Here is a 12,802-nt window from a genome sequence, read left to right as displayed (position 1 = left end):
ACTGAGCGTAAAAAGACAGGGAAACAAATAAATACCATTAATGCAATGCTCTGTCAGGTTCAATCACATGGGGAATCTTGTGCTGCTGACTAATTTTTAAACAATTCATTTCCTCACCATCAACATTTGTTTCAACACAATCAACATTTCTTCACTGAATTTTGATACATTGGCTGAAATTCGTTCATTTAAAATGTCCTGCTTTTCAGCAGCCCTGATATTTTATTGTATTGTAATAAATCATATCGACAATGTGCTTTTTTTTGTAAATCATATTGAGAATATCATCAGTTCTTAAAGAGCACTGAGCCAACTGTCAATCTTGTGTGAGTATAATTATTAGTCCTCTTTAATTTGTTGTGTTGAGATAAATAAAGATCAATACATGATGAAGTATATACAATTATTTTTAAGAATCTTCTGATACATACAAAAGATATTGTGTATTGTGAAAGTGTCATTAAATAATGTAATATAAGATTATTATAATTTCATCATATGGTTATCAAAACAGCCAATAAAAAACTATGTGTTATGCTCATCCAATGAGTATTAGTAAATATTAGTGCATATCAATGCTCCACCTTGTCTGGGCCCAGATTAAGCAGAAAACAGAAAAAAAAATCATAGCAACAGATGAACAATGCAAATAATAAAATAAACAATAGTGTGGTGTCCTGTCCAAAATAACTAAGGTACCCTTTATGATTGAAAAAACTGCTTGTTTATCCCTGAATTGATGGCTTTATTCTTTTCAAAAGAGCAGCAATTCTCTTTACTCAGTCCATTCTGTAATAATAAGCTCAAATAAAAGTCAAGTTTTTCAATTGCATTGTCCCATGATGCTGTATCCAAACATATGGACTAAATATGTTAATTAACCAGTCAATCAAAGAGCGTGCACATCCCTCAACTTTTGCCCCGCAATCAAACATGCAAATACGCACATGCAATGCATATTGAATCTGAGATATACTGGTAGAAGAAACATGTAGTAGAATCCAAACATTAAGCCAACTGAGCAACATGAGCTGCTTGTACCAAAGAAAAAAAATATGTCATATAAATATTAAATACAATAAAATATTAAAATATTCAGTTAATTATGTCTGTTCTGCCTTATTCTGCTGTGAAACCACATGTATGTATCTTCATTATATCTGTCTTTACTTTATCATCTTTTGCTGTACTCTAAAGCTCTCTAAAATTGATATGATTGAGTCTTTTTATGATGTATTCAGATGCTTAGTGAGATAGTGTTGCAGAGGATATTTATTTATAGTCAGAAATCTATATCATGGCATCATTTTTCATTGTAGCATCTAATAATATTGCATATTCTCAGTAAACATAATATATTGACTCTCTAATCTTTAATTTCATGTTATTAAAGTAATGGAGGAGCTTGACCCAGAGGAGCAATTCCTCCGGGATGCCCGAAATGGGAACCTGCAGGGGATCCAGAAGCTTCTGATGTCCAAAATTAAGGAAGAAGTCAAAATCGATGTCAACTGTAAAGGTAGGATCTGAGTCTGACACATCAAAAACAGTGTTACAGTCGTAGATTAGAAGTCACTATATTCTCAAACAAGTGCTTATGCTGTAAGCTATCAAATATTCAGTTTACATTAATACCTGATCTTTATTATTATCTCAGGCAAGAGCAAATCCAATTTTGGGTGGACGCCTCTTCATCTGGCCTGTTACTTTGGCCACAGGGACGTGGTGGAGGAGCTTCTCAAGGTGAATTTGATAGATTAATTGTGACAGGTTAATAAAAACTAAATCTTTTAACAAACTAAACATTTAATCATGGCATTTTTGAAGCTTTTACAGTTTTGATTCTGTCTTCAGGCTGGAGCGGACGCAAATCTGACGAACAATGTAGGAGACACACCACTTCACAAAGCGGCCTTCACAGGAAGAAAGGTAGCCACTCCACACCTGATATTAGAACTGCATAAAGGGGACCGACTACACATTAATGCCTGTGGAATTAGATTTTCTAGATCATAAAAGCTCTTACACACACTACTTACACACACCGGATCTACTTATACACACCTGATCCAGGCAATTATGGCCCTTAGGGACATGTGAACATTCTAGACTCAAGTGTGTTATAGATGTGAAATCTCCGGGTTCACATACACCTCTGGAAAAAAATAAGAGACCACTTCAGTTTCTGAATCAGTTTCTCTGATTTTGCTATTTACCGGTATATGTTTGAGTAAAATTAACATTGTTGTTTTATTCTACAAACTTCAGACAACATTTCTCCTAAATTCCAAACATAAATATTGTCATTTAGATCATTTATTTGCAGAAAATGAGAAATGGCTGAAATAAAAAAAATATGCAAATCTTTCAGACCTAAAATAATGCAAAGAAAACAAGATCAGAGTTCAGAAATTAGTATTTGGTGAAATATCCCTGGTTTATAATCACACTTTTCACGCATCTTGGCAGATTCTTCTCCACCAGTCTTACACACTGCTTTTGGTTTACGTTATGCCACTCCTGGTTAAAAAATTAATCATACAGCTCAGCCAGTTTTGCAGCTTGTGATCATCCATCCTTCTCTTGATTATATGCCAGAGGTTTTCAATTAGGTAAAATCAAAGAAACTCATAATTAAACCAAATGATATTAATGCACCCATAGGAAACCACATGCATTTCTAAAACAGTATCATAAACTCATCAAAATAATCATGCTGTATTGATGTAGCTCTTAATCTGAATGTTTGTCTAATCTGATCACTGTGTAGGAGGTGGTCATGTTGCTTCTTCAGTACGATGCCTGCCCTGCAGTCATCAATGGGACGGCGCAGATTCCTAAAGACATCACTCGCAATGAGGAGGTCAGGAGCATGTTAGAGGGTGAGCATGAGCATGACTCTCACATTTGAAGTGCATGTTATGTACAGTTTGTAATTTGGGTGGTAGTGTTTTTTTTCATTGATTTGGAAATCATACTTTCATTCACTAACATTGCTGTGATTGTTCACATGATTCTGATGTATGATGTTTGTGTTCCCGCACTGAAAAAAAAAACCCATGATGATGCCTGCTGGCGGGGTTTCTCAATGATGTGACTCTCTGTGGTTGTTTTTATCCTGCCAGCTGCTGAACGGACTGAGGAGAGGAAGCTGGAGCAGCAGGTGTTGGAAGCAGCGCGAGAGGGAGCCACAACCACTCTCCTAAAACTGGTACAGCCCACTGGAATTTACAAAATTTCTAATAAGCCGGTTTCTGTAGATTTTATCTTAAGCAATAGTGTCATTTTTAATTAAAAGAAAGGGAAGTAATACCTGATCCACCCCTTCAAAAAAGGGTGTTTTCACACCAGCACTATTTAGTCCACTTAAAACTCTGGTTTGGTTTGTTTGCACCCTTGGTGCTATTAATTTCAACTGTTTTGAAAACAGTAATCGCAATTGCAAAAGACCAAAACAGTTTTCTGTTTATAGTGAGAATGTGATCAACCTCAATCTGACCATACAATTAAATGTACTCCTCAAGTTTGAGCTAAACGGCTGTTCAGTTGCAGTTTACCTTGATTTATTACCCATATAATTACGACACCTTTTAACATGTTGCAATCTTTGCTGCTGCTCCATGGTAAGCTGTTTTCACACTCAATGCAGTGTGCACTACACTCACTACTCACATCTGTGCAAGCTGCTGTCAACACCACATGTCCGTTGTGGGAGATGAGGAAACATCAGCTTTACACCACACACATCCAGGGGTTGGACAATGAAACTGAAACACCTGTCATTTTAGTGTGAGAGGTTTCATTGCTAAATTGGAGCAGCCTGGTGGCCAATCTTCATTAATTGCGCATTGCACCAGTAAGAGCAGAGTGTGAAGGTTCAATTAGCAGGGTAAGAGCACAGTTTTGCTCTAAATATTGCAATGCACACAACATTATGGGTGACATACCAGAGTTCAAAAGAGGTGCTGGTGCATCAGTGAAAAAGACAGCAAGTCTTTGTGATGTATCAAGAGCCACGGTATCCAGGGTAATGTCAGCATACCACCAAGAAGGGCCAACCACATCCAACAGGATTAACTGTGGACGCTGTAAGAGGAAGCTGTCTGAAAGGGATGTTCGGGTGCTAATCTGGATTGCATCCAAAAAACATAAAACCACGGCTGCTCAAATCACGGCAGAATTCAATGTGCATCTCAACTCTCCTGTTTCCACCAGAACTGTCTGTCAGGAAAATAAATTATTGTGGTCTAAAACCAGGTGTTTCAGTTTCATTGTCCAACCCCTGTATGTGCTAGTCCAGACACAGAACATTCTTTATGTATTTATTTTCTTGCTTCCATCCCAGACAGGTCTGACCAATAAATGGAAACAACATGCTCATGTAGTTTGTTGTGATGCATTTTGCATGTTGGCCAGTTTAATCCAATTCAAACTAAGGGGGAAAAAAAACTACAGGTGTGAAAACATCGTACATTGCACCCATTGCTGACACAGTTGTGCAAATGCACTCACTCACAGCTGCTGTGCTGCGACTGTAGATCAGCACAGCAGTACCAATATTACCCATTTTAGCACGAACCTCGAGTGTAATATTGAGATTATACCACAGTTCCATTATCACTGATTATTAAAAGATTTTGAGTTACACATGAGGAGAAAATACCAAAATCTGTTTTGTTATAAACACTCGGAGAGTTAAAATAGTTCTATTGCTGCTCTGTTTGTAGCTGTGCTGTTTGGCTTGTAAGTGCTGCAAGTCCTGTATGTGGCGGAGTAATAGATGGAGAGCTTCATTTACAGTGCATTACTGGCTGATAACGGCACTCATAGAACACCTCCCAGCCAATCACATTGCAAGGTTAGAAGTAACTGTGGTATAATGTACATTATATGGACCTCAGTACTTTTAGCCAGCCCCTTATATTGGCCATTATGTTGTTCTTAGAAAAGAGAGTCCATTTAGCTGAATGAGCTGGTGCTTTTTTATACATCTAGAATATTTAAAAATGTATATATTGGAAATCAAAAGAGAAATTTTCTTAATTACCTTAAGTGTAATGCTCTTTAAAAGGTCTAGCTGAGGGGAAACTGAGTTGTGAAGCAGTGGAACTGTGTCCTCTGGAATTATGGAACTCCATCTAGTACATTTGAGATGGTTTTGTGGGTGAGGGAGTTGAAGAGGGATGGGGATCTTCAAAGTGTTGGTGTTATTTAAGTTTTTCCCATTATATTGTTGGTGTGCTCATGTAGCTAAACAGGGAAAAACCTCCCAATATCAACTGCACAGACCTGCTGGGGAACACGCCTCTACACTGCGCTGCTTACAGGGCCCAGAAACAGTGTGCGGTTAAACTTCTGCAGAATGGAGCCAACCCCAACATCAAGAACAAAAACGGTAATGTAGATATGAGGATACAGGTAACATGCAGATATAAAATATGTTCTTCAATGTTTTTAGCATATTTGATTTGGAAACAAATAGATTGTATATAGAAATTCTGTATATATTTAAAATGAAAAGACTTAAATTACTTGACCAGGCAGCTGCTGCACCCACGGTGTGTAAAGGAGAGATACCGCAGGTCCTTCCTTCCGGTCGCTGTCAGATTGTGTCACACGCTGCCCTCAGTAGACATTAGTTAACTTTTTCCTTCTACTACTTTATGCAATAAAACAGTTTACTTATTACTGCTGTAGTGCTCTCCTATGTGCAATATCTAAATTAACCATGTGTAGCATCATCTGTTTACAAACAGTGTGCAATATCGGCACTTATTTACTGATTATTTGCTATTTATTACTGTCAGTCTATGTGTAATAACATTGGTCATTGCTTATGGTCAGATATACGCATTGGAAAGCCATGCTTCCACTAATCTTATTTTTTCTAGATCTTTATTTTTTAGTTTAGCTCTCTTGTATTTTTTGTAAATATATATTTTTATTTTTATCTTATATTGTTGTATATTTCCTGACATTTCTGTTCTCTGCACGACTGTAGCATTGCACGTTTTATCCCACGGTGAGATTTATAAAGGCTTGTCTTGTCTTGTTTTGTCTTGTCTTATCTTACATTGAGAACGTTAGTGTAAAGTAAACACGTAAAATGATCAAAAGTCACAATTACTGATCTGAATTGTATAAAAAAGTAAGGCTAATTTTGTTAAAATGTATGTTTACCATGTAACCATTCACATAATACTGTCTAGAAATTTAAGATTTTTGCACAGTGATTTAAAATAATAATAAGAAAATAAAATTTTCTTATTATTCTATTTTAAAGCCTTATTGAAAGAGATATAATGGGGAACGCACTAAATATTGTATATTCTTCTCTGTTTTTTGGTTTCAGGTCAGACTGTGTTTGACCTGGCGAAAGACGCTGAGTTGAGGATGATCCTAGAGGGCAATATAAGTAAGGTGAGTTCAGTAAACATCACTGTAGCTTTTAATATTTTAACAATTTCCCAGTTATGTAAAACACTCAGAAAAGTAATAAATAACTTGGTTAAAACATTTAATAAAACCTATAAATGTAATGCAGGGTCTAGACTAATGCAACAATGGATTTTTTTAATGCATTAGTAGCTATACACGTTATATACTATATTTTAGTTGTTGCATGTATGCATATGTAACTATACTGCTTTGTTTTTGTTTTTAGGGTTTGCGGCGTTATGTTCAGATATTTGAAGGTCCTCTCTGGAAGGTATGTTTGTAGCAATGAAAATCTCTGACTGTGAATGAGTTAATTTGATTAAGATCTTAAAAGCAAAAAAGAACAGAGAATCATCTGCCTGGGAATAGCTGTCTTAAAATTTTCTGGAAAATGTAATATTTTCCATGTAATATTTTCCATGTAATATTACAAAGAATGTGCATATCCTGCCATCTAAAATACAATAACATGAACAATTAAAATTTCGGTGCACATGGGACAAGGCCAGTGGGGAATATTAGATGCTGGTGATCTTCTGGCCCTCAGGCAGCACTGCATTAAAACAGGCATGATTCTGTACTGGAAATCAGAAACACTTCCAGATGTTCTTTATGCAATCCACAAATTTGCTTCATGTACATAAGAATGTAAAGTTTTGTTTGATTTGGCTTAAAAATATATTTTAATTAGGTTTAATTAGGCTTTAAAATATGTTGTCTGTTTCAGAGCACCAGGTTCTTTGGATGGCGTTCCCACTGGGTAGTTCTTCAGGACGGAGTGCTGTCTTGGTACCCTACACAGTAAGATATCTAATGAAAAAGTCATTTTTTGTAATAGAAATATATGTATTTTAAATACAGCATATACAGAATCTTCATTTAATAACACATTTTAAAACTTCCATTATGTTTTGTTATCAATTGATCATGTTCTGTTTCCTGTTAAATGTAGGTCAGACGCAGCTTCCACCACTCAGAGGCAAGGCTGTAAACCCCTGACACAAGCCCAGTGTAGTGTAAGATTAATGAGTAAATATATATATATGATTATATTTATGTATTTTCTTTTTTTTATACATTTAAAGTGTTGTGTGTTGGATGACAGTGCTAATCACAAGAAAGATAAAGATTACCCAGGAACAATAAATTATAATTTCTTTTTATAATAACTTATATGGGCAGTATTTATTGAGCTGCACATACACAAGTAGTTGTAGAGGATCCTTTTTTTAACTTTGTTTATTGAGTTTTTTAAAGTACTTGGCATTTACAACATAGATATGTTAATAACTTGCACAGTACAAATGCACCACCATACATCAAGAATTAGTGATAAACTAATATTAATAACAATAGGCCAAAGTACAAAGTATTACAGTTGTAGAGGATTCTAATGGTGTCCTGCGATAATCCATCCCTTGCACCTTGAACATGTCTGCAAATTTTGGGGTAGGATGGAGTGTTGATAGAGCATTCAGTAGCATCCCACATATTTAATCTGAAATAGCTCAATAGACACATGGCTGGCCCTACCTAGCATATCATCTGTTTATTTAAAGCATGCCCTTAAGAAGACAGCAGTATGTGGACGAGCATTGTGTTGTTGGAACAGTGCACTGGATTTGTGCAGTCAGAACTAGCAGGACACCTGGCTGCAGGACCTTATTAAAGTAACGCTGGGGTAATAAAGTGCCTGTAATGAAGACTAAAAGTAATCTGGACTCATCCAACACAAACCATACTCCTTGGATAATTATATTGCTTTTACACACGTATTTGTTGGTCATCTTTACCAAAAAAAAGCAGAATGCCAGACAGTGATCTTCAGTGATGCATTACATATGTTGCTCAGTAAATCTTGCCCGTATGAGTGTAAACTTTCAGAAATGTATTGTTCTTGGTAAACATTATCTTCCTTACACATTTCTTCCAGACTTGCAATCTGGCACTTCCTTCTGGGTGCAGCTATCTTTTTATATGTGTGTATATATATATATATATATATATATATATATATATATATATATATATATATATATATATATATATATGCACACAGTGCTGACATGCCGTTTTCGCTCTCCTGCAGATTAAGGAGAAGTGCTATTTTACAGTGAAGTGCTTCGACGACAGCATCCTTCACTTTAAAGTTTCACCAAAAAGTGATCCTGAAGGTGCCAGAAAAGTAAGTCAGGGGTGGGGAAACATTCACACACATACCATACACAATATACACTGTACACTATGGACAAAAAGATTGGGATACACTTCTCAGTCATTAAATTTATTTTTTCACACCATAAGGTGCATCTAAAATCCTTTAATTTACCCCCAAATTCTTAGTGCGCTTTATATTACGGTGCGTCTTATGTATACATTTTATCAGTCAGGTTGTAAGGAGCAGTAAAATCACTCTGCTGAAGTACAGCGTTATACAGGAGTTTCAGTTTAGTCCTCCAGCACAGAGACTGGAGCAGTATTAGCATTGGCCCTTAAGCACTAGTCCTTTAGCCATTAAGAGGTGAGTATTATTGGCCTGGAGCCTGATCTGGTAGAGGAAGGTAGTTTGTTCCACCATTGAGGAACTCTGTATGAGTCTGGATTTGTGGGCTTTGTGTGAATGTTTGTTTGGTAAAGCGAGGCGACGTTCATTGGAGGAGCGCAGCGGCCGGGAGGTAGCGTAAGCCTTCAGGAGTGAGTGCAGGTAGGAAGGAGCTGTTCTGTCATCACCTTGTAGGCAATTGAATTTTGAATTTGATGTGAGCATCAACTGGTAGTCAGTGGAGAAATCTGTGTAGATTAACATCCAGCACTCGACTTAAAAGAACGTTTGAAGAATGCCTTTTTTTTTTAAGAATTACAGTTTTGTTTACTTAAGTTTAGCTTTACTTAACCACAAACCAACGGCAAGACCTGCTGAATTATACCGAAAACATGGCGACACCCCTGTTCCTTACTAGTGTCGCACAATGCACCTTATAATCCAGTGCGTCTTATATATGAAAATAGACCAGAAAATAGACGCCTGTGCGCCTTATAGCGGAAAATACGGTAATTGTATGGCACCGTTGCAACAAGTCAGTTGGTGGAAGTTCCTCTTGGATATTCCATCATCAGCTGTAAGTGGTATTACTGACAACTGGAAGCATTTAAAGATCAAAGCCGCTCAGCCACAAAGTGTCCAACTATATAAAGTTACAGTGCAGTGTGTCTAAGAAGCATAGTGCAGAAAAATATTCCACTTTTGCTGTTAGAACCCAATACATTTGTCCATAAAATGAAGTTAAAATAATGATTTGTAGGCTTGTGTGTCATGTTTAATTTTGTGTGTGTATGTGTGTGTGTGTGTGTGTGGTTACAGAAATGGTTGGATGCTATAGAAGAGCACTCTGCCTTCAGCACTCATTACTGCTCACAGGAGCAGGCCAGTGAGGAAGACGAGGATGAGGTGATGAAACCAGGGGAGCTCACCGATTCAGTGCTGGTAAGGATCTTATATTTTCTATTATCCTCATTTTTTCTCTTTCTTTCTGATTTCATGTCATATTCTGTTTCTGCCCAAAGAAAAAAATTATATATTATTTTTTCCGTCTTATTTACTTAATACATAATTTAAACACAGCCACTTTCCTTTACTTTGAGTAAAAATATGATAAATGGACAAATAAAAAAATATATTTTTCATTGATTTCCAGCTATTTGCCTTCTTGTTTATAGTTGCTGTTTTGGAGAGGCTCTTTTTAGACAGGGTGATTTATTATACAGTGTTTTTAAAGTACAGACAGTTTTACTATGGAAATAAATTATTTTTAACTTTATCAATGTTAAATTATTGGTTACTGAAATTTGCTAGATCACCCCAGTCGCTTATTCAGTAGCCTCAGTGCAGCAGAACATGTTTGTGTTGTGTTCATGTAATTCTGTAACTTCTTCCTTCTCAATATGACATTACTTAGCATCAGGAAGTGGAAATGGTGACTCAATACCACTGACTCTCTCTGTCCCTCTTTCTTTGGCTTTCTCTTTCTTTCTGTGGCTTCTGTTCTCTTTTTTATATTTTTCTCCATCTTCTTACTTTCACAGCACGCTGAGACATGCCACGGGAAGTTGGAGGCTGATGTTTTGGCTCTTCTTTCTATGCTGAAAGAAGATGGACTCTCTGAACGTGAGAACAGTGGCAGTTTTGCTCTTTTACTTTAGTTTTTCACAATTCTTGAATGTGAGCATATGAAGGGATCTGGATAATTACAAGGGCTATAGACAACAAGAACATCTTCAGGATACAAAATAGGGCTTTGTATCTGACATCAAAACTAATGTTAGCATCAGATCTTTTAAGTGCTGTAAGTTGTCAAGTGCAGCCTCCATGAGCATCAGTGTCTTTGTGTGTGCGAGTATTATCCTGTTGAAAAATGCCAGTTGGAAGCCCTGCCAGGAGAGGCAACACATGTGGCTGCAGGATGTTCTGCATACTATCACTGAGCTGTCTGTGTCCCTCATATTACTACTAGGGGTGACTGACTAATGGTCTATGCAGTGGCTTCCATGATAGTCTCACCAGCAGAATATAGATTTCCAAACATAACCTGGATTTGTCAGTAAAGCAGATACAGAACCAGTCCATAACAGTCCAAGTCCCAATCCCATTTTTCTTTTGAACCCTTTCCACCTGTTTTCGAGTGCAACACTTTCCATTGGTATAGAATTACAATGGGAAGTGGTGAAATCCTCCCCCTATGTATTGGGACAACCCTTCAAGAACCCGATACAGATATATAGCAGTGAAGCGCTAAAGTTCAGCAACCTAGCAGCTGGTTAACTTGTAAACTTTAGAGTATCGTAGAAGGTGAAGCAATTAATTGTAATTGTCCATTTATTAATTCCTCTGTGATAGGTAGCTGAAATTAGCTTTTATTTTATTTCAGTTTTTACAGTCCACCTTAAATGCTGCAGCCACTGTGGTCTGTTGCATCAGTTGAAGGGGTCATGTGGCACTAATACTTCAGCCTAACAAGAATCAGTACACCTAGCCCTGAACGCACAAAGCAGAGGTAGGACTAAGGGGTAGGGCCAAGGGGTAAAATGGGTTTGGGCCCAAGTTTCTGGTTTGCAACCCTACTGTTACAGTGTTACCATAATATAATATATAAAACTAGTGGTGTCAATCGATTAAAAAATGTATTCCAATTAAAACTAAATTCTGTGATATATATGCTTGTATATTTGAGGGGAAATAAAATCAACGTAGCGTTGGGTGGGGGGCGGGGCAGATTACAGCAGAAGTCAAACTTGGTGCCTTAATTAACTTGCATAAAAAAAAAAATAGTAACGCAAGTAACTGATTCCAAATGAACAGCCTGCGTTAACGTTTTAACATTGACAGCCCTAATTAGACATAATATAAAATAATGGAGATATCAAAATTGTTCCATTATTGATACAAATTAAGTTTTAAGTTAATTTAAATGTACCAAGCAATGTTTTATTTCAATATCCCAAGTGTTTCAGAATTGGCCAAAGGGTGAAATTGGTTTGGGCCCAAGTTTCTTGTTTGTAACGCCACTGCAGACAAAGGTGACTGTGCCTGGCTGACAGATGACCTAAATGCCGGGCAGTTTGTTAAAACAAGCATATTGCTTCTCACAGTCCAGTGATGAGCCCCTTATATAGTCAAGCAGGGAACATGTATATAACTGCATAATTGAGGCATATTTAACAGTAAACAGCATCTCACCAAGAGGTACACTACCCAGAAGTAGCTTCTAAGAGCTTTTTTTATAGGGCAGCAGGGGGAGCTGTTACACTCTCCTCTGGCAAGACCCAGTCACATTACATACCAGCCTGTGACATACTGTAACTGCACAGAGTTTTGTGTTGTATCATTGTAGGTGTCATCGTGGTGCATGTTTTACAGGATACTTCTGTAGTATTTAATCATCTGCATGTGTCTGTGTGTTCATGCAGGTCTTCCAGCTGCTGTTCTACAGAAGCTGAGGGAAGTGTGTGAGGCGTCCAACGAGACCTGCTCAGCCCTCCGCCAGTGCCTGGACCTCTTCTCTAAACAGCAGGGGGTAAGGATCATGCACCACCACACAGGCTTCCCATTAAACATAGGTTAATACTAATGCCTGCTAGTATTATTTTAAGGTTACTTTTATGTGTAGTTAATATAATTTGGTTAGAGATTTATTAGTTTAAACCTTTGCTTTGTAACCCTCTATCCTATCCTGAGTCCTGAGTCCAAAAACTGACTAAGTCCTGAATGAAACCTTGATATTGAAAGTGACAGTGCTACTAGAACCCCTTATAATGTCAGTTAAATTACAGTACAGTTTGAATAATAGTACATCTGGATAATGGATCA

At 37.1% G+C, this 12,802-nt stretch overlaps 1 protein-coding gene across 1 annotated transcript in view; it reads left to right on the top strand.

Annotated features, from left to right (window-relative positions):
- Positions 1 to 12,802, top strand: part of osbpl1a (oxysterol binding protein-like 1A) — a 33,519-nt gene that overhangs the window by 5,260 nt on the left and 15,457 nt on the right. The window contains exons 2-15 of the mRNA XM_007240098.4: positions 1,394 to 1,519; positions 1,658 to 1,743; positions 1,855 to 1,929; positions 2,771 to 2,882; positions 3,126 to 3,211; positions 5,251 to 5,395; positions 6,353 to 6,420; positions 6,665 to 6,709; positions 7,166 to 7,239; positions 7,391 to 7,454; positions 8,528 to 8,623; positions 9,800 to 9,922; positions 10,522 to 10,603; positions 12,403 to 12,509. Coding sequence (XP_007240160.3) covers positions 1,396 to 1,519; positions 1,658 to 1,743; positions 1,855 to 1,929; positions 2,771 to 2,882; positions 3,126 to 3,211; positions 5,251 to 5,395; positions 6,353 to 6,420; positions 6,665 to 6,709; positions 7,166 to 7,239; positions 7,391 to 7,454; positions 8,528 to 8,623; positions 9,800 to 9,922; positions 10,522 to 10,603; positions 12,403 to 12,509 — 1,287 coding nt within the window. The 5' untranslated portion in view covers positions 1,394 to 1,395. The remainder of the gene's footprint in view (positions 1 to 1,393; positions 1,520 to 1,657; positions 1,744 to 1,854; positions 1,930 to 2,770; positions 2,883 to 3,125; positions 3,212 to 5,250; positions 5,396 to 6,352; positions 6,421 to 6,664; positions 6,710 to 7,165; positions 7,240 to 7,390; positions 7,455 to 8,527; positions 8,624 to 9,799; positions 9,923 to 10,521; positions 10,604 to 12,402; positions 12,510 to 12,802) is intronic.

This window comes from Astyanax mexicanus, chromosome 16 (genome assembly GCF_023375975.1).
Source record: "Astyanax mexicanus isolate ESR-SI-001 chromosome 16, AstMex3_surface, whole genome shotgun sequence".
In the NCBI taxonomy this organism is placed as follows: Eukaryota; Metazoa; Chordata; class Actinopteri; order Characiformes; family Acestrorhamphidae; genus Astyanax; species Astyanax mexicanus.
The sequence above is the reverse complement of the archived record's forward strand: the minus strand, read 5'-3'. Positions and strand labels throughout refer to the sequence as shown.